The sequence below is a fragment of the Lepeophtheirus salmonis genome, chromosome 6 (assembly GCF_016086655.4).
Source record: "Lepeophtheirus salmonis chromosome 6, UVic_Lsal_1.4, whole genome shotgun sequence".
In the NCBI taxonomy this organism is placed as follows: Eukaryota; Metazoa; Arthropoda; class Copepoda; order Siphonostomatoida; family Caligidae; genus Lepeophtheirus; species Lepeophtheirus salmonis.
The window spans coordinates 48,532,381-48,559,097 of record NC_052136.2 but is presented as its reverse complement, the minus strand read 5'-3'; the positions used below and the strand labels follow the sequence as shown (position 1 = coordinate 48,559,097).

At 29.7% G+C, this 26,717-nt stretch overlaps 1 protein-coding gene across 1 annotated transcript in view; it reads left to right on the top strand.

Moving 5' to 3' along the window:
- The first annotated feature begins 1,626 nt into the window (after positions 1 to 1,626).
- Positions 1,627 to 26,717, top strand: part of LOC121120385 (arylalkylamine N-acetyltransferase-like 2) — a 37,523-nt gene continuing 12,432 nt past the window's right edge. The window contains exons 1-4 of the mRNA XM_040715252.2: positions 1,627 to 2,630; positions 2,705 to 3,096; positions 4,218 to 4,249; positions 25,245 to 25,408. Coding sequence (XP_040571186.1) covers positions 4,241 to 4,249; positions 25,245 to 25,408 — 173 coding nt within the window. The 5' untranslated portion in view covers positions 1,627 to 2,630; positions 2,705 to 3,096; positions 4,218 to 4,240. The remainder of the gene's footprint in view (positions 2,631 to 2,704; positions 3,097 to 4,217; positions 4,250 to 25,244; positions 25,409 to 26,717) is intronic.

The window sequence follows — 26,717 nt, the reverse complement described above, 5'->3', positions numbered from 1 at the left end:
TTTACTAAATCGGAGCAACTTTAACTAGAATCATACATTTTCAATAGTGGTCCATAAATCATTATCAAATGTTCACATTTTAATTCTAACCAATGTATCCCGAGCCTTTGAAAAAAAGTTAGTTGATATTTAGCGTTAAAAATCTGAAAAAAAACTACTAAGTTTAGGAAGTATTTGTTTAAATAAACCTTTATAGTGTTTTAGTGGTGAGAACTAATTTTAGGGCCCTTAATCTTACACTATTTAAATAAATATTGTTTTGGGGAACTTCTGACCTTGAATAACTTTTAGAACATAAATTTCAAATCTTCTTTTGAAAAAGTGATCTTAAGTTAGTGGAACCCTTTTTTTAACTGAGAATTGCATTAAAATTATCTTAATTTTTCTTTATTTTTTATTCTTGTTTTTTACTCGTAGATACGATATTTTTATTCTTTGCTTTATTTTTTAAATATTAATTTTTATTCATTATTTTAATTCTATATAAATTCTGTTTTTTTACATATTTTTTTCTTGATTTAAAATGAAAATTGACGGACAATATAATACTAATCGCAGGACATGGAACCTGTGGCCACCTTTGCCCCTTGCGACTATTCAAAAGTTAACTGTTATCTTTTATACTGTTATTTACATCCGAATAAGTGTAAATTCTTAATTAAAATTATTAGTAGTACATCTTGTTCTAAGTTTGAAATGAGACAAAAGATATTTATTTCGCCAATAAGGATTAAAATATGGCATTAATCAATCGTGATAGACATTATTCTAACCTATAATAAACATTAGTAACGTTTTGTTCTGAAGCTTTTTATGTATCAAAAAGAGAGAATATAAGAAAAATGTGAACTTCCTCACTGAAAATGTAAAAAAAAAGGATTCGCGCTATGCGCGGGTCATCAAATTTTCTTATGTCTTTTTCTAATTTATTGTTACATAGGACAATTTAAAAAAAAACACTTTTTAAATACTTTTTATTGTTAAAAAAATGTATATCAAAACTATTTAATAGAAATTAACTAAAAATATATCCATAGTATCTATATTCGCTAACTAAAGAGTTTCGGCCTTTTTCATAATTTGATCGAGATGTGCGACCTAAAGATGACGACGTAGGAGAATGCAATTTGGTATTTGTAATTTTCATAGCACATGAAAACTTTTCCCCACTACCTGTAATCAAAATTCGAAAAAAGTTGAAAATCAAACCAGTCTACTCTTCACATTACATCTTTAAAAAGTACAAGGTTTTGGATTTTTTAAATTTTAATAATTATTTTATAAAAATGGCGTAATTCTGGGATTCTAGTAGCTGGGAGCAACTATATTGTGAAGGAAATAAATAGAAATCTATCTCATATAGGCAGGAATTAGAACAATATCGACCCTTAATTTTTCTCTCAGTCCAACAAGAACTTACACTTATTTTTCCCAACAATTATATTCAGTGATATAATTTCACGTACTATTGATTACTTAATACTTATTTATTCTCAATTCAAGAATAATCATAACAGCTTTGGAAAATAAAGAAAAATGTTCAAGCTGCAATTACAATATATAATTATATTTTTTAAGCTGTATAGACAAACATGTATATATTATGTCCTTCTATTTTATTCTTTTAGTTATTATTTTTACTCTCAGAGATGCGTAACTGAGGCGCAGCTCATCGACGAAAATAGAAGAAAAAAGAAGAGGAACAACAACCAAGGAAAACTTCCTTTTGAAGAAGAAGAAGAAAGGATGAGTAAAAGGGGGGAACGAAGGAAATTGGCCTAAATACTAACTCACAACTACACCATTATACCTACAAAGTGCGGCAGGGAAATTTTCTGCATCATTAAAATTATTTTTTTGCACTAATTAAAGTTTCAGGTCACATTTTAAGCAATGTTCCAATACATGTGTTGTTTTTCTTGCGCATTGTATTGATTTGATCAAAAAATCGGACAAAAAATGAGTGAACAGGAATACTAAAGGCAAAGGGTTTCGGATCTTCTTAACGCAGATGTTTATTCAAAAAGAATTTCAAATATTGTCGGTGTGACCATGAGGACAGTTTGGAACATCAGGGTGGCCAAGGAAAAGGGGAAAGGAGTCCAAAGGAAGGCTAGAAATGGAGGAAATGGTTTGAAGCGAAATAAAATGTTACTCAAGTCCATGGAGGCCAAGATCAAGGAAGATCCAACAGCTTCAACGCGTCGCTTGGCTGACAAGTTAGATCACCCTCAGGTGGGGATTTTATGATGACCTCGGCCTAGGTCTAATATAAGGTCCGTAGGTGGAAAATCTTGGCCTGGCTGAAGGTTAACTATCCTGAGAACAACTACGTGTGGATCCAGGACCATACACCTTGCCATACGGCCTTGAAAATACGGAACTTCTGCAAGGAGCACTTTCCTCACTTCTGGGACAAGCCATTCTGGCCCTGTTCCAGTCCTGATCTCAATCCCCTCGACTTCAGTGTATGGAGTGTCTTTGAGAGCAAGGTTGGGAAGACATTACTCGAAATGTGGAGGAGCTCAAGACCAGTGTCAAGAAGCAATGGGCCAACATGTCTGCTGATTATATTGTGGCAACCTGTGTCAAGTTCCAACCTCATGTGGAGGCTGTGATAGAGGCTGGAGGTAACCATATAGAATAATTCTTGCCATTATTGATTTCTAAAAGTTTTTTATTACTTTATTTTTTTAATCAAAAGTTATTAAGGTTTTGGTTTTGCTTCTTGATCGTGGAAAATTTCCCTATCGCACTCAGTATATACTCTTCTTCCAAAAACTAAAAGTTTCATTCCTTTCCTAAACTTACAACATATTACGTCTCTTGCACTCTTTTTTTTATACACGCTGATATTATATACATATATTAGTTAGTTAATAGAAATAGTAACTTGAGTTGATTTAGCAGGCAGGAGTACCAGCGTCTAAGTCAAGACTTGGTTTTTTTTTTTTTTTAAGAAGCAAAAAAAAACACTTTTTCTCTAGAGCTTTTTCTTTTTCCACTTTGCTCCTCATATTTATAGAATACATTTTATACTATATGCTCAACTAAGACTCAATCTACTCCATATCGAATTTTCTTAGGATTACATAGGTAAGCATGGTCTACTACCATAATTTGATACAAGGCCTTGATAAAAAGGATTTACTATCTATTTATGTTGAGACTCGGTCCAATGGCGATTATTTATTTTATTCAATTTGCTCTTAATGAAATTTCTCTAGACTGAAATATACATTGTTGATCAAAACTTATTTTGCTAAAACTATGGCACAAATAACAAGAAAATTAAACCGGTTTTTTATTCACTCAATTTTACTCTGAGGCCATTTCCAGACCTATTATGGACCAAATGAGTTAAAATTGTAAGAGTTGTATCTTTTTCTAAGATTTACAGACCCAAAACCAAGACTACGACTACTATTTTAATCTATTTCACTATGTACATCATTGAAATAAAATTATGGGTGAACACTGGTTCATTGTCCTTAAAATAATGGATTTTACTATTGTAGTTTTTCCTTCAATTATGAGTATAATGTTTCTACTGAACGATTCATCAAAACATATTTTTTAAAAGTACAGAGGTGTTGAAGCCAAAAGCAAAAGTATTCATAAATCCTTAGTTTGTTGACCGATTTATAAATATTTAAAATTGATTCAAAACATTCGAATTAAAAAATCGTTATTTTAAAGAACATTCGTATGAGACAAATTTTTTCCACAACAAAATGCGTATAATATGTATTCAGATGTCACTAAGTTAGTGTAATATGTAAAAGTAAAGTTGCTTTATAAATAAAAAAAAACAATGATAGAGAATAATTTTGTATTTTGCTCCAAATAATCCCAATGTGTTTGTAGTTTTTTTGATAAATTTATCTGTAGAAATACATTTTAATATAAACTGAACAAATTAAAAAGTTAATATTTTGAGCATGGAGAACAAGAAAATGGTGTCGCTTTTATGATTCTAAATGATGTATGTTGGAAATCCTCTAAATTATTTATATAGTATGATCCAAAGATGAATACAATTGTTTAACGATGCATTTTAGTCGATATAAAGGTATTTTCACGGATTATTTTAACTATTATATTTTTAGCTATAATGATTATGTAACTTGATATGAAATACATTAAAAAATCCTATTAAGTCTCACTTTTCAATCCTTGATATTCGATATATGAATTAATAGTTGTTTTTATTCCAGGAATCACACAAGTTTTGATAGAAATGGCGAAGGTAAGATTATTTACTTATTTGCGATTTATTTGTAAATATATTTGATAATTATACAAGTTGTAGATAAATCATTTTTGATATTTGTAATGATATTTTTTAATGAAAACTTGGTGGCATAATATTTTTTATGAGTTATATTGAACAACTCAATTATTTTTACGAAAAATAGTTATCCAATCAAAAAGAAAATGGGTTGTATACATCTTAAATATATTTAGCAAATGTAAAATTACTTGCGTTTTAATTAAACATTAAAATGCAAGGGAAAAATTAACGGGAGACATTGAATGAATGATAATTGTCGTTTCGTGGATGAATTTTCTTCATTTTCAACAGAATAATTTACGTAATATTACTATCATTGAATAACTGTAATGTATTGAACTACAGGTAACAACCAAAACTGACTCAAATTTTGTTTCTTAAGAGTAAGTTGACACACTTTCGATGGCAATTATTATCATGTTTCAATATATCAAATGCTCCTTATATGATCTGCACTCTCTGAATTTGTGAAAAGGGTTTTTTTTTTGTGAAATATAGTCAAAAGCACTGACAATCCGGTGTATTCCATAAATTTATTATCATATATGGAGACTCTAACTCAATTTGGTTTTTAATAAAGTGCGTCTACAGACTTGACTCTGACTAAAAAGTCAAAATACTCAAGAATCTAATCTTACTCGAAATTAACTTCCCCCTTACTTTATCTTCAAATCTCAACGTTTATACATTCCTTGGATTTTTCAAACTTCAAAACAAAAAGTGATATCATGAACAATTTTATTTAAATTTCTCCTTACAAGCTATACGCGTTCAGAGTATTTTTGACCGTCGTAAGTTATATATTTTTTGGTAAAAATCTTTACATCACATTCTAATAGAGAGCAAATATAAACATAATAATATAATATTTTTATATCTTTCTTATGAATTAAATAGATTAACTTCTATAATAAAATAACAAAATTTAATATACACATAAATTATTTGTAGGTATATTAAATGTAAATTCCGAATGTATTTGAGTTTTTTTGGGGGTTATTTAAATCTTTTGTTTATAAACTTATCATATACTCTATTGCATCTATGATAATCTAAAATTGATTAAAATCAAAACTAAGAATAATTTACACCAACTCTTAGACAGGAAAATCGATATGGAATAATGAAGATAAATCAGTAATTTCCCTTAAAAGAGGAGGAAAAGAACGTTTATGTAATACAAAAAAAACACTTTAAAAAACTTAGGGTTTGTGAAGACCCAAGTAATATAATTGAGAGTTAAAAGCTTCAGACTCCAATTCAAATTTAGAAGGTAAAATTTTGATTAATCAATGATAGGAAGTAGGTTTATTAATTTACCACTACATATGTATAAGTATGGATTTTTCAATCTACATCCAACATTTTTAATTTATTAATTATTTTCTGTTTATCTGCCGTCCTGAGTACTATACTTAATATTAAATAAACAATAAGTATAAATTATTTGCAGGGGTGTTGCACATCTCAAGAATATTGCTCGAATCGAGTGTATTGTTCAATTCAAATTAATAGCTTCCAGAAAAAGGCGAATTTCTCGTAAAGTATACGGTCTACATAATTATATTTCAATTACAAATGTTTTTGTGATCCTTGATATTTCTCAAAATCAATTTTTAATCATTTCCTACCCTTTTTAACATTATTATTCATTTTTGTAATTAGGTGGTTAAAAAATTAACTTCTCACCAGTAGGATAAGCATAGTGATTTATAAGAATATATTGTTTTCTTAAGATATATATTACTATTAACGAAATTTTAGACACAGTTTCATAGATAAGGCAAGAGAGTAGAATAGAGTTGAAACCAAGTATTGAACCTGACATCTCCTCAGAGTCTTTCCAAATATAACAAAGGTAATGAGCATATCGAGATATGATCTCTTGAATGAAATAACAGTTGTTTATGGGGAAGAATTCTTTGAAGGAAGGGTGATAGTCTATATTTAACTGGTCAGTAGTGCTTTCGCTGTTCAAGTCTGGTGACTAATAAAAGTTAGAACAAATGTATACTTGTTTTGTTTATTATTTCACTGACATATTGACCTATTCTCCATATATTTTTAAGAGAAACAGCTGGTAAAAGCTTTAGAGGCGACAATTGCTTTCTCCTTACTATGTCTTCCCCTAAGTTAACACGTTGCCAATGTACAATGTGTAAGGAAAATGCAAAATTTGGATGCTGCAGATGCAATATTAGGACAAATCTACATTCATTCTATAATTATTACGAATAATTATGATATTTATCTTGACATTTTGTTAATATAAATACATAACTAATCTTATTCAATATGTTGAAATAATCTTTCAAGACTGAATAAAACAATTTACAAACAAATATCTATTCAAATCTTATTATCTAAGCTTTAAATTGTCTAAGCTATTATTACAGAATTATATTTCATATTACATTAAACTGCGACTTCAGATTCGAATAAAAATTGGAGTGAAAAAAAAACTTCACAACATGGACTATACTTAAACATAAAAACATTGAATTGGAGTATTCAAAAGTTACACAGAAACATATCTTAAAACTGTGTAAAAGGGAAATACATAGTACATACAATCTGTTGTCTATAGTAAAATCCCAACTTGCGGGCAAAGCTTAAGGTTATGGAATGTGAAGAAAAATATTGTATGTATTTACATTGAACAATGTACTGTGTGCGAGGTAAAATCGTGGACTTTATTTTAAATCAATCTGGATTACTATAGTGTGAATAGTTTAAAGTATAAGGTTGTGTTATTGAAAGTAAGTAATATTCCAGTTAATAAAAAATAAAAAATAACTTTCAAAAATTTACAGTTGTCAACATGGAGGCGAAAAAGTACAGGGTAACTGATTTGCTCCATGCTCAAATAATGATCATGAAGGGCATAGGGTGCTCCTGGAGTCTTGTTTACAAGAACAAAAGCATGGTGGGTTCAGGTGAGAACATATATAGGTCCCTTTACAGAAATTGACTCCGTAACATCGGAATCATGGAAGAAGTGGACATGACAATCACCTGAAGCCCGGTTAAGTTGATGAGGTAACAAACCAAGGCTCTTAATGTCAATGATTGGACTGTGAGGAGATATGTGAAGGATTTGAAGAAGAAATCTTATGTACGAGGACATCAGCAACTCATTTCAACAGCAGCCAAGGCCAACTAGGTCTAGTCAGCCCCGAAATTGTTGACTTGATGAAAACATTATGAATTAACAGTTTTATTCTCCTCCCCAGACTGTTCCCCATCGATTATGTCATTTAGGGTGAAGTCAAGGAGAGAGCCTGTTTTTATATTATTAGTAAATATATAACTTCCATATAAATCACTATATATTAATCTATATTATAATCTGTAAAATTATGTAAGATCAAATTAATCGTCAGTTAATTCAAGGACATCATTACATGGCGCAGCAATTATCCCTTAAATTGCATATTCAAGCATTTTGGAACCTGAGATACAAGAATAGCTTCCATTTGAAAGAACATTCAAGGATGACGACGAAGGAGACCAACTTATTAGAAGTACAGAGATCTAAAGAAGCACAATTAAGATTATTTGATGCACAAATAAAATATGTGAAGGATATATTAGTAGTGAAGACTCCAAGTAACTTCAAGATTAAAAGGAGGATAGAGACAACAAGGGAAGCTGTTGAAAAGTTCAATCGAATACAGAGGAGATTTTATCGTTCATGGATTATTTATCCCATAGATTGAAGCCGAAATTGACATAATTATCCCTATAATAAATATTAATAGAAATTAATGGGAAAAACTCATCAATAGCTAAGATGAATAGTTTGGATATGTTTCTTAACTGAATTCCTCACAAAAGTTTCACATATCGTAGAAATTCCTGCCAACACAAATATGACTTTAAATAGAAGACATTACTGAATACCTAAAGGAAAAAAGAAAAATTACAGTGACTCGATAAAACTTATTTAGAAGAGAACAAGGGTGTACGGAATCATTTAATGAATTTTACTGTTCCTTGAAAATTTTAGCAAAATTGCGAGGAATTTTCGAGGATTGGTTAGCTGTTTTAATCATTTGTGTCATCAACGACGATGAAGTAGGTAAAAAGTTGATGGAGAAAATTCCACAGCTGAATTTGAAAGATATTCTTACTTTATGTAGAATAGTAGAATCGGCAGAATAATCAAAATATTCAAAAGGCGTCAACGCAAATACAAAGTCAAAAGAAGTCAACATATATCGAAGAAGAAGTCAAAGTCCTGAGAGATAAGAAAGATTGAGCAGACAGTGTGGATTCCAATTTTCTCATAAGAATGGTAAACTTTGCACTGCAAAAAAACATCGAATGCACAAGATGATATAAGAGAGTCCATTATGCAAGAGTGGGTAGGGTCTAAAAGAAAATTATATCGATCTATAACTCTATTCGAAAATTTGAATTTAATAAACTATCCATCGATGTACAGAATACATAATATATATTATTAATATGGAAGACGGAAAGGTATAATAGAGGAATAAACGGTTCTTAAGAGTCACCAGCCAAAGTGAAAAGACCAAAAACCCGACTCCAAATATACATAATAAAAAAATAAATCTCAATAACAACCCAAATAAAAGAGTATCGTTTAGAATGTAACTTTAATTTAAATTATTTATTTATTTAAGCTTGAAGGAAGAGAGGTTGTTGTTTATTATTAATATATAACTTCCGGATAAATATAGATTATATTTTGTAAAATAAAATGTACCGTCAGTTAATTAGAGAACATCAAACCCAATGTTAATAAAACAAGGTTAGACAACCAGAAAATAGTTTGGCAAGTACAGCAGATTTATTAAATAAATCTCTCTCTCTCTATTTATTATCAATTATTAAGACATAGACGCAACAAAAGTTAATAAACAATATGTTATAATACTTTTGATTTTTCATATATTTTATTTAATTAGGTAAATTAAACTATAAGAGTCTTTACAATGGCTATTTGTAAAAACACAAGAGGCGTTTCATACCACCTATTCCCGAAAGACCTTGTCAGAGGAAGGCTTAAATTTTGGCTTGTCGAAGAAAAGATAATTCAACTCTGATGAAGCCAGAATTTGTATTTATCATTTTGATCCTTAATGTTTGATAATTTATTAAATTTAAAAACTTAGCTTTGGCATTCTATCGAGTAAAATATCGCTTAAGAAATATAGATATGAATATATTTAAATTTTTACTTTTTGAAATTATATAGTATAGTAATTATAACTAAAGCTCATCCCAATGACGTCACCAGTAATAGAAAAAGAGAGATATTTATTTAATAAATCTGTTGTGCTTGTCCAGCCATTTTCTTGTTCCCTAATCTTGTTCCTGTAACACTGATCAAACCCATCATCACAGAACCTGTGCTACCCCGAAATTTGGATGACATCAAAGCCTCCGTTGAGCAACAGTGGGCTGTGATGTCTGAGGCCTTCATCAAGAAGTACTCCGGCGCCTATAGTCCCAGGTTGTAATTCATGGTAGCAGCCAAATGTTTGCGATGAAGACTTAATTATGTACTCTTTTTTATTCTTGCAAAAGTTTTTAGCAATCCCCTCTTACCCCCAGGCCAATCCAAGGGCGGAGGGTATTGAACCATATTTTAAGTGGCCCCAAGATCCCTCTCCTCCTTACCAATACTCTCGATCCATTTTTTAGAAGATTGGATTGACTTGCAAGGAAATTGTATTGGAATAATATTACTCACACTTGAAGGTAGTCCCTTGGGGAATGGAACAAACAAATAGGTTTAGATAGTTGTCATAAATGATATAAGCGAATTTATAATGTGTTCATCATCATTCATCATGAAGTTAGAATTAAATACGGGCAATTTTCCTAATTGGCAATTTTCCTAACTGCCAATTTTCCTCCATGGCAACCTTCAACAGGCAATTTTCCCCAGGGCAGTTTTCCTAGTACCCCTCCAAAAAATTCATCAAATTGTCAGGGTTACCATGTTGATTTTCAGTTTCTTTTTATTTAACATGCCGATTAAAGTAAGAACAACTTATTTAGATAAATTGAGAATATTTTGTCGACGAATACTGATATAATCTACAATCAATTTTCCAAAAAAATCGTTATATCTTGCCTTATGTATGAACGGGAACATATTTGTATCGTTTATAAGTAGTTTTCTCCCTTGCTTTCTTTTGTATTGATGTGAGGGTTTCAACATCTTGCTAATTCATTGTAAAAACTTTTTTGGTGTGTTAGTTTTGTGTACAAGTAGAAAATGTAATGACATGCTACAAAATTTTTGTTCAATAGAAGGAAAAATATAACTGGGTTTTTTTTTTCCATCTTTTTTTTACTTGATACACTCTTATACGATTTGATATTCCCCTGATAGTTCTCTATGTACATAGATGGCTTTCTAATTAACAAAAAAATAAGAACATATCTCACTTTAGAATAAACTTTGTGACCATAACTTTTTTGTAATTCAATATCCCTCAAACTTTCGTCCAAAAGAAAAAATATCTTAACGTAAACATAGAACAGATACACATATTCTCAGATTCAGGACGGTTTGGGTCTTTAGACGTGATAGTTGAGTAAATTTTCGGTACCCGAACTTTTGGATCCAGATCCGAAACCAAAATTATACGGATGCTACGTTTGATATAAATAGAATTTTGCATTAAGCAATTCCATAAGCTTTTTTTGATCTTAAAAATCCCGCAGATCTTTTTTATGATCCGTAAAGATTCGAAAACCTGGATATATTCAAAAAATTTAAATAAAGTATAAAACCCTTACTGTATTTTTCAAGCTTAATTTAGTCATGTTATGGCTGATATCTGTGGCAGAGAGGGAAAAGGAGAATAACACTTTTTTCGTTAGTTAGATGCCGATAAAACTGTTCTTTTTAAATTTCTAAAGGAGAATTACCTTCTTATAAAAAATCAGTTTAAGACACTATTTTCAATAAATAGAATATCAATAATAATACTTTAGATTTGTGTTTTATTTTTATTTCAAAATTAATCCACATATAGAAGAAATATATTTCAAATTTTTGAGAACGGAAGGGAAAGATAGAAGAATATCCTGAAAGATAAATACTTATCCAAGGAAGATTGAGAATGATTCTAATCAATGGTCTGGAAATCATTGTTGTTGTTTTTTGTGGTAGATGAGACTTTTGGAAAGGAACACCTATTGGAACATGATTATAGAATATAACTTGGTGGAAAAAATCGGAAAGGAAATTGATTTAATGAGAGGAAAAGGTCCTCATAAAATTATTGAAACACTAAAGACGATAAATCCGTTCTGGGCTGGCATTGCTACCATAAGCGAAGACATATCTTCGAAAGTCCACCCAGTTATGAATTGGCAAGAACCTGTGCAGAAAAATTGAAGGTTTATTTACTTGTCTTGAACTTCCATCAAAGGGAAGCTAGAGTACCTTGATGAGATCTTCAATAGTGGGATTAATCTAACTAAATGTCAAAAAATAGAAAGGCTAGGAATTATAAAAAATATTGAGTTTAATTAGCGTGAAGTAGGTCCCAGAGACATCTTTCTCAACTATATAAAAGTGATTTAAAAACGTTCAGTTCGCTTCTTACAAGTTTAAGAACTGATCAAAACTCAATACAATCAACAGATTAATCGTAAGAGAGACTCCGTGAAGAAGGAAGCATCAACTCACAAAATTCTTGAAAGTCTATCGAATAGAAACTTTAATTATTATGTTTATTGGTTTAAGTATAGAGTTGTCACTAATACGCTTACGACAGGAAGTATTTATGGAAAGAGCCTAGAAGAAAGACTATATTTTTACTGCAACGCCTGTTTAGAGACACCAGTTCATTTTTTGTCAGAATGTGATTGCACAAGAAATATAAGAAACAAGATATCTCTCATGATTTTCCATACGTATGTAGTTATTTTTTAACAAACACACTTTTCTTTTATTTACATGGGTCTCCATCAAGATGAAATAAATGTTTTTTTACGAAAGTTTTTATCCTTTTGTACAAACTTAGAAGTACTCCAACTCCAATACCATATAATTTTATTGAACATTTGAAAGAAATTTCTACACCAACGAAGACCAACATAAACAACGATTAGTTCAATGACTATTTAATGTTTATGTTTAATTAGGCCTTTATTTGTGTGTAGCTTGATACTGTATTGTGTTGTGGTTTTATTTTTTTTCTTTTAAATTGTTTTTAAAATTACCTGCTAGCAGGTAAAATAGATCGTAAAAAAGTTTTAGGTGTGTACAAAAAAAAAATTAAACTTATGTTATATATTTATTTCAACATTAATCTACATATCCCAGAAATTTGAATACCAGTTTCTATAATTAAAAGAAATATGATTATGAATTATTTGGGTGAATTAATGTATGACGTAAAAAAATAAATAGTGCATTTCTCTTTTTCTTGATTTTTGTACAAGATTGTTTTTGTATTAACTCATAAGATATGTTACAAAAAAAATTATTTCAATGTTTTCCTTTTAAACTTGTTTTATTTTATTTGCACAAGTAAAAAAACATTTTGATAACAAAACCATGTCTCTAGCTTCAATATTAAGCATGTTATGACCAATTTATCATCGAAATTTCCTGTCTTTTTTTCGTAGTGTTCATGTTATAAGAAACCTTCACCAAAATTTGTGATCTAATAAAATATGATATTTCAATAAAACAAACACAACTTTCTTAAACATCTAGAGTATTGAATAAAATTTTCATGAATTACAGAATACACTATTGTGCAAATGATGATAATTTAAATACCTGCAATTGAATTGCATAATATGACATTTGAGTATATGAATATCTTCTCACGCACTCTAAACAATAAATATTGTATTACAAAAAAGAGGTTGAAAATTAAGACAAAGTACTTTCATATTGCGCATTAATAAAGATTGAAGGTCTTAATGTATTTTGCATAAGCAGATTAGTTGTAAACATTAAAATAAATACTAATAAATAAATTTATCAAGGTCACTTATACCTTGTATTTAATAGTTTATTTGATACACCTTATCTGTAATTTTGAAGGCTATCTTGAAATTATTTATTTTCCAGCAAATGGCGCGATTAAACAAAGCAACGAATTGAAAAAAAAAATTAAATTGCGTAAAAGATTAAGAATTTATTTAAATGAAATATAAATGACGTCAAATTGATATTCCCCATTTAAGGTATGAAAATCCAGCATTTGTATAGGGATCCCCAAAACACTTCTAGACTTCCGCACACCCCTCTTGCATATTTTTTTCTCTCCGTAAATTGGAATTTTGTAACATAATTATAGCATATTTAAAATTGAAAATATAAGATATCATCTTTCCTCTATAAATTGAAGTAAGGAAAACAATGGCCAAAATCAGTTGTTAGTAAGTCAGTACTTTATATTCGTAATAAGAAACTGCTCACAGTATTATAAGAACTAATTGAACATTAATAAATCAACTATTAGACAATATTAAAAAAATTGATGGCAGAAAAAATAACACAATCACATATCCCTCTCAAGTATCCCTAAAGTGTAATTTATCTAATTTGTATTTTTGGTACAGCTTTCTTAAGGCTTTCTTCAGTATGTAAGCTACTTGATCAGCCTTTCTATTAAACCCAATATTTCAAGTTTATTTAAATGGTTTTGTAAATGATATAACTTCATCTTTTGCTTTAAAATGTGAAAATAATCGCAAGAGTTTTTATACTGATAAAAAAGTCTTATTGAATGGTCAACATTATCCTTCCAATTTTTGGGATTTTTTAAATTTGTTTTTGGAGAAAAGTGTGCATTAAATCCACGTGTAGAATTAGTAATCTTTTTAATTAATTCACCAAACCAAATTTTGTTAAGTAACTTACTACAGGATTACTACTTTATATTTAATTTCATTGTTTCCAAATATAATATATTAAGAAGACAAAATAAATAAATTTGTAAATCGCTTATTGACTATTACAAGAAAATAGTTTAATTTTGGTTGTGTATTGAAGATAAATAGACCATAATCGGCTTATTATATAAAAAATTAATACCCATTATATATAGTCCATTACTTTATCTACTTATTGTTAATAAAAAGAAAATATATACCCTTATACAAATAAGAATAACAAGTTGTGCCATCTTGTAGCTCAAAATATCGGAGAAAATAAAGTTTTGATATCCAGAGCATAGATTGGACATAATCATATTATTTCAAAATTAGAATGAAATAAATTGTATGAATATGGTATCTTTAATCATTACAATAATTTTGAGCTCACATAAAGTCTTTCCGAAAGGCAAAGCGGCCATTTGGGTCAATATCAGGTTACGAAAATATATAAATTTTATAAATAAAAAATGATCCTTCACTATGTTGATAATTGTCAAATAATTGCATAAATCTCCAAATAAACAATGTTCTTCGAAAGTTTTGGTCACTCATATTGCTCAAATTTGATTTGAACCATGCAAAATGCTTGTTCTTTATTGAGACATTTTCAAAGTTTATATAATATGTTAAACATATTTTTTTTGTTCATTGTTCTACAAAGTGAATTTGTTCAGAGGACATCTATATAAAATCATCTTCATTATCGCAACTACATACTACATTAGTGATCACTATATCATTAAATACGAGTATATAAAGACATGGGTCATTCCATAGAAATGGATGATATGTGAACAAATGAAACCACTCACATTGCTTATAAAACACCTTCCATCTTCAAATTATTCTACATAAATTAGTTGATTATTAATTATTTATATTTTTAATACAACTAATGGTTTAGTTAAACCATTGATTTTGAGTAAGAAATAAACTCTTACAATAACCATTTATCGGAATGAAAAGGTAGGTATTACAAGTAAAATGTTTCAAAATCACAAGATTTGCCTAACTTTATATGCATTATCCCTCTCAAAAACATTAAATGTATAATTTACTAATATGTACTTTTCATATCTCCCAATTCCATAAACCTACCACGCTAATCTTTTTTTCTAAATTGAGTTATTGATTTAATTTTTTCGAATATCTGTTTTATCAAAATCAGAGGTTATGATATTTGATATATTTAAGGTAGAAAAATACTTTTTTTATAACAGAATAAAAAAAGCTGTATAAAGTATTTTGTTGCATAATTCAATAGCTATCAAATGATCTATTATATACATCCATCAAATGAGTCATTCACAAACTATAAAGGTTCTTTAAGATTATTATCAAGGAAATACATAATGAAAAGGATCTCAAAACTTGGAGCGAACTTGAGTTACATATTATCAAAATATCAAAAGAGTTTTCCAAAATTTTCTAAAGTAACATTCATTCACTGTTACTTTCATATTTTTTTTAATCTGCTGATAACATTTTTTTTTCTCCTGGCAAACAAGGCTTATCTATTATTCAATTTAATAGTAGGACTATAAAAAACGAAAATTATTGAAATCAATAATACATATACATAAACATACACACGTCTAATAAAACAAAAAGAATCTAAAATTTTATTATAGACATAGAATTTAAAAAAAATTAATATAACACGCAAAAACTTGAAAAGGAAACACTGAATTGTAGAGTTTGTTTATAAAAGGACTATCGTTTCTAAGACAGTAAGGTGAAGTTTCACACCGGTTAAAATATCGGAGATTTCAAAGTCCGAGGAAGCACTTTTCGCATACAAAATATGTTGAGCCTTTGTAGTAGTTCCATTAATAATCTTTTCCTTTTTTCCGGAGTAAAAGGCTAAAAAATAATCCCTTTTAATCTTAAAAAAAATCAAAATGTTCCTCTATAAGTTTACAGGTGGCGTTATAAACTGGAAGGAACGTCTCTCATTCAACTAGGAAATGATTGCTCGTCTTGCCCTTGGTCCAAAAAAAGCCACATATTATTTTATCTCCTTAAAAAAAAATTCTGATCTTACTTCTAGGGTACCTGATAATATTCTATACTTAAGCCATTTTGTGATGATGATAGTAAGTAATTTTTTATAACCCTTATGATTTTCTTTACAGGGTAATTGATTGCCATTCACTCCAAGTATTTTTTAAAAAGCTCCCATGACGGAGTTTGACTGGATTTTGTAAGATCCAACTTACTAAGAAAAAACAATCGAAGACGTATCGGCAATGCAGGTCTTGGAACTGGTACATAACTCCAAAAAGCTAACTTGTATTTTAATAAGGCTATTTTATTTATCAGCTCCCCTGAATTTGCTGTTTTGCCTGTATAAGCGACTCCAATTGTCCTAATTTTCATATCACTGAGAGAACCTCTAGTACGAATTTCTCAACTAAGGGACTTCTCAAAAGAGTATAGATATCGACGATCCCTTGGAAAGTATTTTCATACTTTCCAGATATCTTGTCAATTTTTTCAGAATACTTCTAAGACCTTTGTAAGGCTCACTCTTATACTTCTTATCTAAAAATATTGAGAGATGAGTACTGCAGAAATGTTCCTCTGTCCAAAGTTGCCCTATCCAGTAGGAGTTAAGCGATTTCCTTAAAATATGTAAAGATATCACGGAAAGGCCACCATATTTTAGGGGATTATGAATTCTCTTCACCAATATATTTTTTTCTTATTTAATTTTAAAAACGTCATCTCCATCATGATAATCTGAGTGGCAATTTCTTCATCATAGGGAGTTACTCGTAAAAGGTGAATCATTTTTGAAATTATGTACGTGTTCCAAGCCCGAACTTTGTACCAGGTGTTAAGATTGAAGGCTGAAAAAAAACCACAAGCCTCCCCAATCTGTCTGGTGAATTCTTCTAAATTTTTTTCAAAGCACTCCGTTCCAGTCAAAGACCCTAATAACTTCATGGCTTCTATCGTGTTAAAGGTTGGACATGCTTTTTCAATGATTCCATGATATCGGCTAAGAAACTATGTGGGAAAAATCTAGTGGACGTAAAGTTATATTAAAAGATTTTATTGTTTATAGTGGATCCTCTGAAAAAATCATGGATCATCTAGTTAACAAAGACATTTTGGGTGAGACGAAAGGGTAGAAAAACCAATTATGTCACCATCCATGTGAATTTTCTGGATTAAAGGGTCGATGCACATATTAAAAAGTAGAACAGAGGAAGGGTCCCCTTGTCGCACTCCTATTCTGTTATCAAATATAGCGGATTTGTTTTCATACCGAACTATGGTTTGTGATTTGGCTAGTAGAGCTCCAGCCATCCTGACGATAAAATCCCCAAATCTTTTTTTAAATAACGTTTCCATTATGAATTTGTAAGAGATAGTATCAAAAGCTTTAGAAAAATCAACAGTCATTAAAGAACCATTGTCAGATGATTTTATAAAGTTCTGCGACGTAAAAGGTATACTCTTCATTATTTATTTATTTTCTAAAACCATATTGGGTCGGATGTAATATCTGCTTCAAAACTTGACTTAAATGGTTGCCTAAAATGTAGGATTTTTTTTTGTATATGCAGTTTTCCATAGTCAACGGGCGTAATTTTTTTAAAAATCTTGGATCCTTATCTTGCTTAGAAATGAAAATAATTTGTCCGACCGAAGCGAAATCAGTAAAGTTACCAACAAATAGAACTTCTTCGTAAAGTCGGAGTAAAATGGTGTAAAAAGTAGTTGATTTCAAATATGGCTTTAATGTTCACCCACTCGTTTTAAAAATTGTAATGCTAAAAGTTATATTTAGAGATGAATAATGCTTCTATTTTTTTAATTTCTCATTTTAGGAGATATAATATACATGTTACCCATCAACACAAAAGTGGTCCTCATATATTAACAGCCAATCATGCAGTATTTTGGTTTCTTAGATTCTGTTCCGGTTGTTTTTTATGCCAAAGATGATCCACGCATTGGAAGGTCAATTGTCGAAAATACGTGTTATATTACAGCAATCTCCTTATACTTAGTTATTATTCGTTATGAAACTGTATTTATAACTGGTTAATTGTCACATTTTCAGCAAAAATTCACCAAATACCTCTGAGATCATTCCACCTGTTAAGCTCTTAAATCATTTCATGGATAAAATATCACAGGATCCAAAGTTCGGAGGGTTGGCACTATTATTATAAAAATAAATATATTTATCAAGTCAAGACTTTAAAAATATGTTGAGGACAAAAGTATAAACATATCAACGTTTTTGAACCCAAGCTTTCAAAATTCGTTATTAGAATTCTCTCAAAAAAATCTATTAAACAAATTCGAAGTGACCTAATATATGAACAGAAAAAGGAAAATATTTGAAAGTGAATGCTTGAAAATAATATAATATCTAGAAATTGAATTGGAAATTGATGTTTCTCAATCTAATGCAAGAACATGTTATGTTAGTTTGACTGAGAGTTATTTGACGTAATATAGCTTTGATCAGGGCATGGCAGTCATTATCAGCAATCAAAATAAACGAAAAGAAAAATTACATTCATCTTTAAATTAAAGAATTACCAATTTATCTAAAATATAAAAAGGAGAGTAAAAACTCAAATCCCTTGTCACGGTGGAAAGCTCATATTTTAGAACTTCACTATTTATCTACGCTTGATTGTAAATATTTATCATGCTCAATTTGATCCATTGAAAGTGAAAGACTTTTTAGTAGCGTAGACAATATATATGAACCAAACAGAAATATATTGACTCCTGAGCACAGAGAGAAATTAACTTTTTAAATTTTAATTTATTAACAACTAATTTTGATTGATATATTTATTTATTTTTCCCCTAGCTGCAATTAATAAAAAGTTAAACATTAAAAAAAGTAAACTATTTTGTTATTTGTGTATCAATTTATTTTATACATAATGACGAATCGTAATTGTCCATAAAGATGGTATCGGAATTGCCTGAAATTCAATATCGGTACATCCTCATTATTTACGTTTTAAATAGAAATAAATGAAAAACTAAGGGACTTTTTAACCTTTAAATACTGTTTTGTTTTGTTTTGTTTTTAGATTGGATATCCTATAGAAAAAATACTAAAATTAATATTATTTTTGACGGACAATTATAAGTCTATTAACATGACTATTTCTAATATACTTTTTTAAGATAAAAATAGTATCAATATTAGTTTGGATATGGAACATACACAGTACAATTTTTGGGTCTGGTACAACGTATAAATCGTATAAACTATTTTTCTCATCATTTAGTTTACTTTCTATTCACAAAACATACAAAGATCATTTTCTCCCAAGCGATATGATCCGACCAAACTTCTTATTTTTTTAGAATGTATGTACGGAATTTTAAATAGATTGAGTAGATAAGGTATAAAAGTTTTTTTACGAACAAATAAGATTCTATTTGTTCAGCATAATTGGATTGTCTGATTCATTTTAAATATATGCACGTATTTAATAAAATTAGACTCTCAGAGAAATTAATTAATTTGATAAAATTTAATAATGTTTTCTGCCTTGTAAGGATATGTATTAATAGTGATGAAAATCCTGTGTATAATAGGCATATTAAAAAAAAGACACCAAAAATTAACATGATAACCCTGACAATTTGAGGAATGTTTTGGAAGAGATCAGTTACAATTAGCTGTGACTTGTGAGGAGAGGGAGAAGGAAATAAAAAAGGACCTTGGCAAGAATTACTCCGATATAGATCCCCAATTTTCGCAACAAATCCTCAGAGTTACGCTCCATCTTTTATGATCTCATAGGAATATTCAATCAGGTTTCGAATATGATTGAATCTATTTGGGAAAGGAAGTTCACGACTCAGGAATTAAATAATAAATACAACTGCTAAGGAAAAAAAATATATATTATATATTAGTAAAATACATATGGTCCGTCAACAAAAAAAGGGAAGAAGAATTTATCTTTAATAAAATGTAGTCGTCTGGGTGGTCAACTTATAAAAACAAATTATTCTGATTAATCCTACCGAAGTGCTTAGCAATAGACTATATTTGACAGGTAATATTGCGGCCAAATGAAGTTTTTTTAAATTAAATGAAGGCTCTAAACAGTGCTTCTCTTTTTTTTCAGTCAGTACACCTTCAAATTGGTGTATAGTACGATTAAAAATAACACCTAATAAGCCTAAATGCAAATGTCCTTCTTAATTAAATAAGACAGTAATGAACAGAGTATAATACAAATTGCAAATAATGTCTAATATTAAAGCCTTTAATCTTTAAAAACACAGAATTCAAAAGTGCTTCACAAATTTGTAGAACCGCCTAAGCAACACACTAACCTAACATCAAGACCAGGAGAACTACAATCAATTGCAAGATACAGCTAAATCAAAATAAAAGGATACATTTACTAATACAGTTCTTCTAACTCAATCCTCCCTATTGAAGATATTCAAGTTGGTGCACGATAGATTTATTCTCATGTTGTTTTGTTTGGCAGCGGTTTACAAAATTAAAAATTCTCTCTAATACAGTCCCCATCGATAAACAGAACATTTTCCAAGAGATGAGTGTGCCTTCCTTACTTCTGTTGCCTTATCCAATTGTTAAAAAAATGTTCAAGTATATTTATATACAAAATATTAGAGATGTTTTATTGTTTTTTTTTTTTATAAAAAGATAGCAAAATACTTATTGTTTGGCACCTATAGTCATATTTTTGGGTATCTTAACTTATATTAGAGTCCAACAAATCGTCAATGAGGACCCCAGGAAGTCCATCAGGGCAATTGCTCGAGAAATTGGCCGATCAGAGTCGTTAATCCGGCTCTGTATTTACGAAAACCTTTCATTCTACGAATACAAGATTAGAAAGATTTTGGAAAAAAGCGCAAGGAAAAGTGATTAAACCCCTCCTCAAAAGCTCCTCCACCGCATCAAGAGTAACAAGCAGAACGTATGGTTGGCCTTCGGCACCTAGATGTGAACATCGTCATATAGACGAAGTTTCCAGTTCATATAATGGTATTTGGGGTGGTTAAATCTGAAGGCCTCGCTCTGCCTCTCATGTGTTCCCCCAAGGCCTCAGGGTTAACACCGATGCTTACCTGGACGTACAAGAGACCAAGTTGAATCCCTTGACCAAATACTTATAACTTATTTATAACAAACAGTGATGAGAAGTATCATAGCTTATATTATAGAAAAATATTCAATGTATCATTTAAAAAAAGATCCATTTAAAAAATATGCATCTCCAAGGATTTGTGTTCCATTTTGTAGTGATCCCATTTGTGTGGGGGTGTACAAATTGTCAACATTACGATAATATTTTTTCCGATTTCAATCCCAATTTCATGACATTATGCCGCGTAAAAAGGAAGATCGAGGCAATCGAAGGATTTCGAATTCCACGTGGGATGACAGTAGGAGAATTCATCCGAGAAAAACTATCAGACCTCATAAGGGAGTAGAGTGGACTCTTTTCTTGGGAATGAGATACCAGGATCGAAACAATAAAACGATCCATTCACGATGAGATGCGAATGCGAATGCAATCACATAAAAAATGCAACTAAAATCCTTGGAAATGCATATTTTTTTTAATTCATCTTTTTTAAAATTATAAACTGAATGTTTTTTTATAATATAAGCTATGATATTCCTCATCACTCTGTGTTATGAAGAAGTTACAAGGTTCGAAAGAAGAGTGTCGTTTTTCATCATTTTTCAGCCTAAAAAGGGAAATATATTGAGTTCGGACCAAGTTACAGAATTAATAAAAACATTTTTCAATCATAAAAAATACTTTTACATATTTTCAATTTATCTTATTTTTAATTTGAGAATTGTATTGAGGGTCAAAATTATTCTGAACAATCATAGTCTCGAATTACTATAGTCCCAGATATTTCAGAATTTAGATGACTGAGAGAAAAACTAAAATTAGTTTTGGATTTTGTGCCTAAAAATAAATTCACTTTTTGGCTTGAATTCATTTGTACAATATGAGTGTTCTCTTGTGTAATCAATGGATCATTCAGCAGAATAAATAAGATTTAGTTACTTATGAGTTATCACATTCCATTACTGTGTCATTGAAAAAAAAATGAAAACATCCCTTGTGTATTCAAAAATTACATTTCTAATTTTAGAATTGTTCAATGGAGGAAATTTATTTATGTCTTAAAAAAAAAAAAACATCTAAAAGAACATGGATCTAAATAAAAATCAGAATTTCTAACCGAAGAATCAAAAGTCTCAAATAAAATTTGTGGGATTATTTTTCATAGGTTTCCAAGTGTAAATTGTAGAAGAACAATTATTCTCTAATTTTTTTAGTAACAGTTTTTACAAGTCATTCAAAAATAAAAATCGGATTTTTATTCCATTTTCGAAATCAGGGATTATGTGCATAAGTATATTTATTGAATTTAAAAAAAATATTTTTTTAATCAGCTCTGCTTTTAATATACGAATATTTTTCTTCAATGCAAAGATAAACATTTTAAAATGAATAATTCTATAAAAAATATATGTAGATATTTATTTTATGAATGGGTGAAGAAAAAAAATGTATGCATAATCGAAAATTTCTTTTTTTATTAAGTCGACGTTGCTTTTAAAATTCCTTTCAAGGGTAGAATAAAATAATAAAATTGATTCAAGTTTAAGTATTAAATAAATGAGACTAAATAATCAATGAATTGTCAATATTTTTTTTAATCCATTGGTAAATTTATTTGTTTTAGCAAATTTTAAGATACTTTAGAATGAATAAAATAGGGTTGCCACGATATCAATATTTTCAAAGGTATCTAAAATACCATAGCCCTAATTTCAATTAGTAAATTTATAAGGTCTAAATATGGTATAAAAAGTAATTTTAGTCAGTGTTTCTCAATTTTTTTATACTTAAGGTATATTTTTATGCACTTCCATAAGTACAAAAAATGGACAAAATAAGGTGTAGTTGACAGCTAAAGCGGTTATTATGGGAGGGAAATCTATTGGTTCTGTATTTAACTACTTTGTGTTCTTAGTGCAAATGACTAGAGTTGTAAAAAATATCCCATTAGTATGACAATTTTTTTCAGTTTCAATCAGAGAAGTGTTTTTATTTTCCAAGGCTATTATCCTTATTTTTATATTCTTTAAGATATAGCATGAATTTATAAAGTGATCACTAGTACGTAAAAGACAGAGAGTAACACTTAGGAGCTGTTGGGGAGTAATAAGTTAGTGTTGTGTCAGTCCTAAAAGTTATCAAGTTTGATAACTGATGACGTCAATGAACTTTATTTCTCCTCTTTTAATCCGTTCTAGTACTTATAGTCCGAAAGACCGAGCAGTCTCAAGGACTGATAGGGCCAGTCCTAATAATGGACAGGACTGGACCGACAAAATAAGGACTGGCACAATACTAGTTATAAGTGTAAGTCTTTGTTGGAATTATCGACATATCAACAACAAGGTAAATCCTACCCATGTCCTCTCTAGATACGAAGTGAAATTTGTGTTTATTTCCTTCATAATATAGCTGCTCGCAGCTATATTATGAAATCATCATCCAAAACATTCTTCAAATTGTCAGGATCACCATGTTGATTTTCAGTTTCTTTTTTAGCATACCGGCAGATCATATTTTCTACTACTCTATAAATAACATATATAACGAATAGAGATGAAAAAAAGGAGACATTGTTTAAGTATATTAAAAACTGTAATATTTAAGTATTAAGACTTCTCAGAAATTTGATAGTTGTACTTTTGAATAAAATTTTTGGGGTTTCTTCTTTTGATAACAGAAACAATGATATAATATCTAGCAATTGTTTGAAGTTGTACAGAATAGGGAGGCAAAATGAGCGGTCAAGAAAAAGTTGAATGAAGTCCGCGTAACTTTTTATTTTTTAGGATTTTTTAATATACTTTTTTTTCGAAACTGAGAGCTGTGGTACAAAGGCTATATCATTCAATATGCCATCCAAGGGTCTCAATGACGGTCTTGATTATGGCACTAAGGCTGGCGCACTCCTCCTTGATAATCTATTGAGGGCAGACTATCCACTCCTTGTCGATGGCAGCTTTGCAGGAGTCCACATTGGAGTGAATGGTCGAATTGGTATTCTTCTCGATGGCACCCCACTAGAAATAGTTGAAGGGGTAGATTTCTGGGGAGCGGGCGGATTTTCTTGCACCTCTCGAGTCTCTTCACTTAAAACCTTCTTACTGAGGAGGTGCATTGGTTTTCGGACATAGGTATTGAAGCCCAAATCTTCATAGATGTCCACCTTGACGGTCTTGAAGTAAACGCTGAGGTCTTTGGTTAGTCTCCCCATTCTGAACGTTGGGTCATCATTTACCGTGGACTTTAAGATGTTGTTAAATGCATCATCTCATATTCTAAAGACCCCCAGTCCCCAAATCGGAGTTTCTAGCGTGTTGGATGCAGCACACTGCAGCAAAAGCTTTTTGAACAGATATTAAATTTTAACAATACAAAACATTTAACCAGAAGAGTCGTTTAAGAAAGATTTAAAAAAAATTAACGTTTGAGAAAGACTACGTTATGGAAACAAATTTTACACCTTTTTTTACGTCTTGTGAATCAATTATGAGGTCTTTTTTTTGTATTTTCAAGCACTAAATGACCTATTTTTAACAACAGAGATATTAGTTTTTGTATAAATGATTTGAATTCATCTATAACATACATTCCTATGTGTGTACTAAGTGTAACTACGCTTTCACTAGAGTATTGCTTTCCAATATTCCATTATAAATTACAACATATTATTATAAAGCTTTCATTAAGTGGACTAGCAATCCAAATACATATTATCAAAAAAGTATATATTTTATACCTATACTTAAATTAACATCAATTTAATAATTTTTTATAATTAAATTTATTCATTCTTAAGATATTACATATTTAAACAAACATTTTTGTTTATAATTAGGTTTATAGAAAAAAAGTCATCTAATTTAACAACTATGATATTAGAAACATACCTATATATACATATATATTAATTTATCTATTTTTAAATTTCATTCTAGGAAGCTGCCGAAGAAATGAAAGAGCTTGATTGGAAAACCCGGGTGTCGTTTAAATTAGCAGAATCATCCAAAGATGAGGAAAAGGTGGTAAATTTCCTATATCGGCATTTTGTGAGTCATGAACCATTGAATGCTTCCATTAATATCTGCGATCCAGGATACAGGTAAACATCACACAATGTTAACAGATCTTTAAATTACTTTTTGTATATTGTACTCTAAGAAAAGAGGCAACAAGACAGTTAAAATAATAATGAAACAAAAAAAGACAAAAAAAAATGTATCTATGTTGTTTTCAACAATTCAAGAAACCTCGATCAAAAAAATATCATTGACTGTGGATAGTAATTTTGTTCAATGTTAGAAGAATAAAGTAATATTTTTTTCCACAAAATGCCCATCCACAACAATTATCCTAGATAAAAAAAATACCCTGTATATGTTTGTTGCCTAGTTACATTGTACCATCCATTTTAAGTCCCCTTTTTTGCACCAAAAAATAAATTCTTTTAATTACTTTTCTTATTTCTCAGTCAAAAATTGAACTAATTGAGAATAGAAAGTTGTAATTAGTTTTAAAGGTCGTTTTTTCTATCTATGGTTATAAAAATAAAGCTTTTAATAGATATTTGGATAAACATTTATTTTAAGGAACTTTCAACAGATTTAATTTACTATGGTTTACAATCATGAATACAAAGGCTATTACCTATTTTTACAGGGATTTTAAATAATTTCAAGAGATGATAATTGTTGTGTTAGTTATAAAAATACTCAGGACTTGATCATTGAATCACACTTAAGGTGGGTTAAAAAAACAAAGAGTGTTGATGTGAAGAAGAAGTTGAAGCCGTTGTAGTCGATCAAAACATTCAAATTGTAGTAGTAATAAATAAGTATGTCAACAACATAGAGGGGTGCTTCAAATATTTTTATGTTCCTCACTGTATTTTACATTTGATTATTTTTTCCTATTCTTTTTTTTTTTAGCTATTGGGTGTATAAATATAAATTCATAAAGTAGAATTGCGTTTTTATCATTCAACATTGTAGTTCAAAATAATTTTAAATCAAATTCAATCAACAGGATAGGGAGAAAGAAAACTTTTGTGAGGGGGGGGTTGTAAGGGCTCATAAAAAGGGTCATTAAAAATAATGATGATTTTACAAAAATAATTTTATCCACATACTTTAATTTTGGTAATGTTTTTTGTGCAGTCTGATGATAAAATTGAAAGTTTTGATATGTCTGGCAGAGATTGCTGAATAAAACTTCAATGAGTTCACAACAAAATCCCAATTTCCCCACGCATTTGCTAAATCCTGATGGAAACCATGGTATCTTCCTGCTACTGAGATTATTATTCATATGGTTCGATAGGTGTATCTTCAGTTAATTTATGCGCTACATAAGTAGAAAGCGCTCATTACTTTAGATGAGGTATAAAATCAGCGTTATTTTTGCTAATTTAT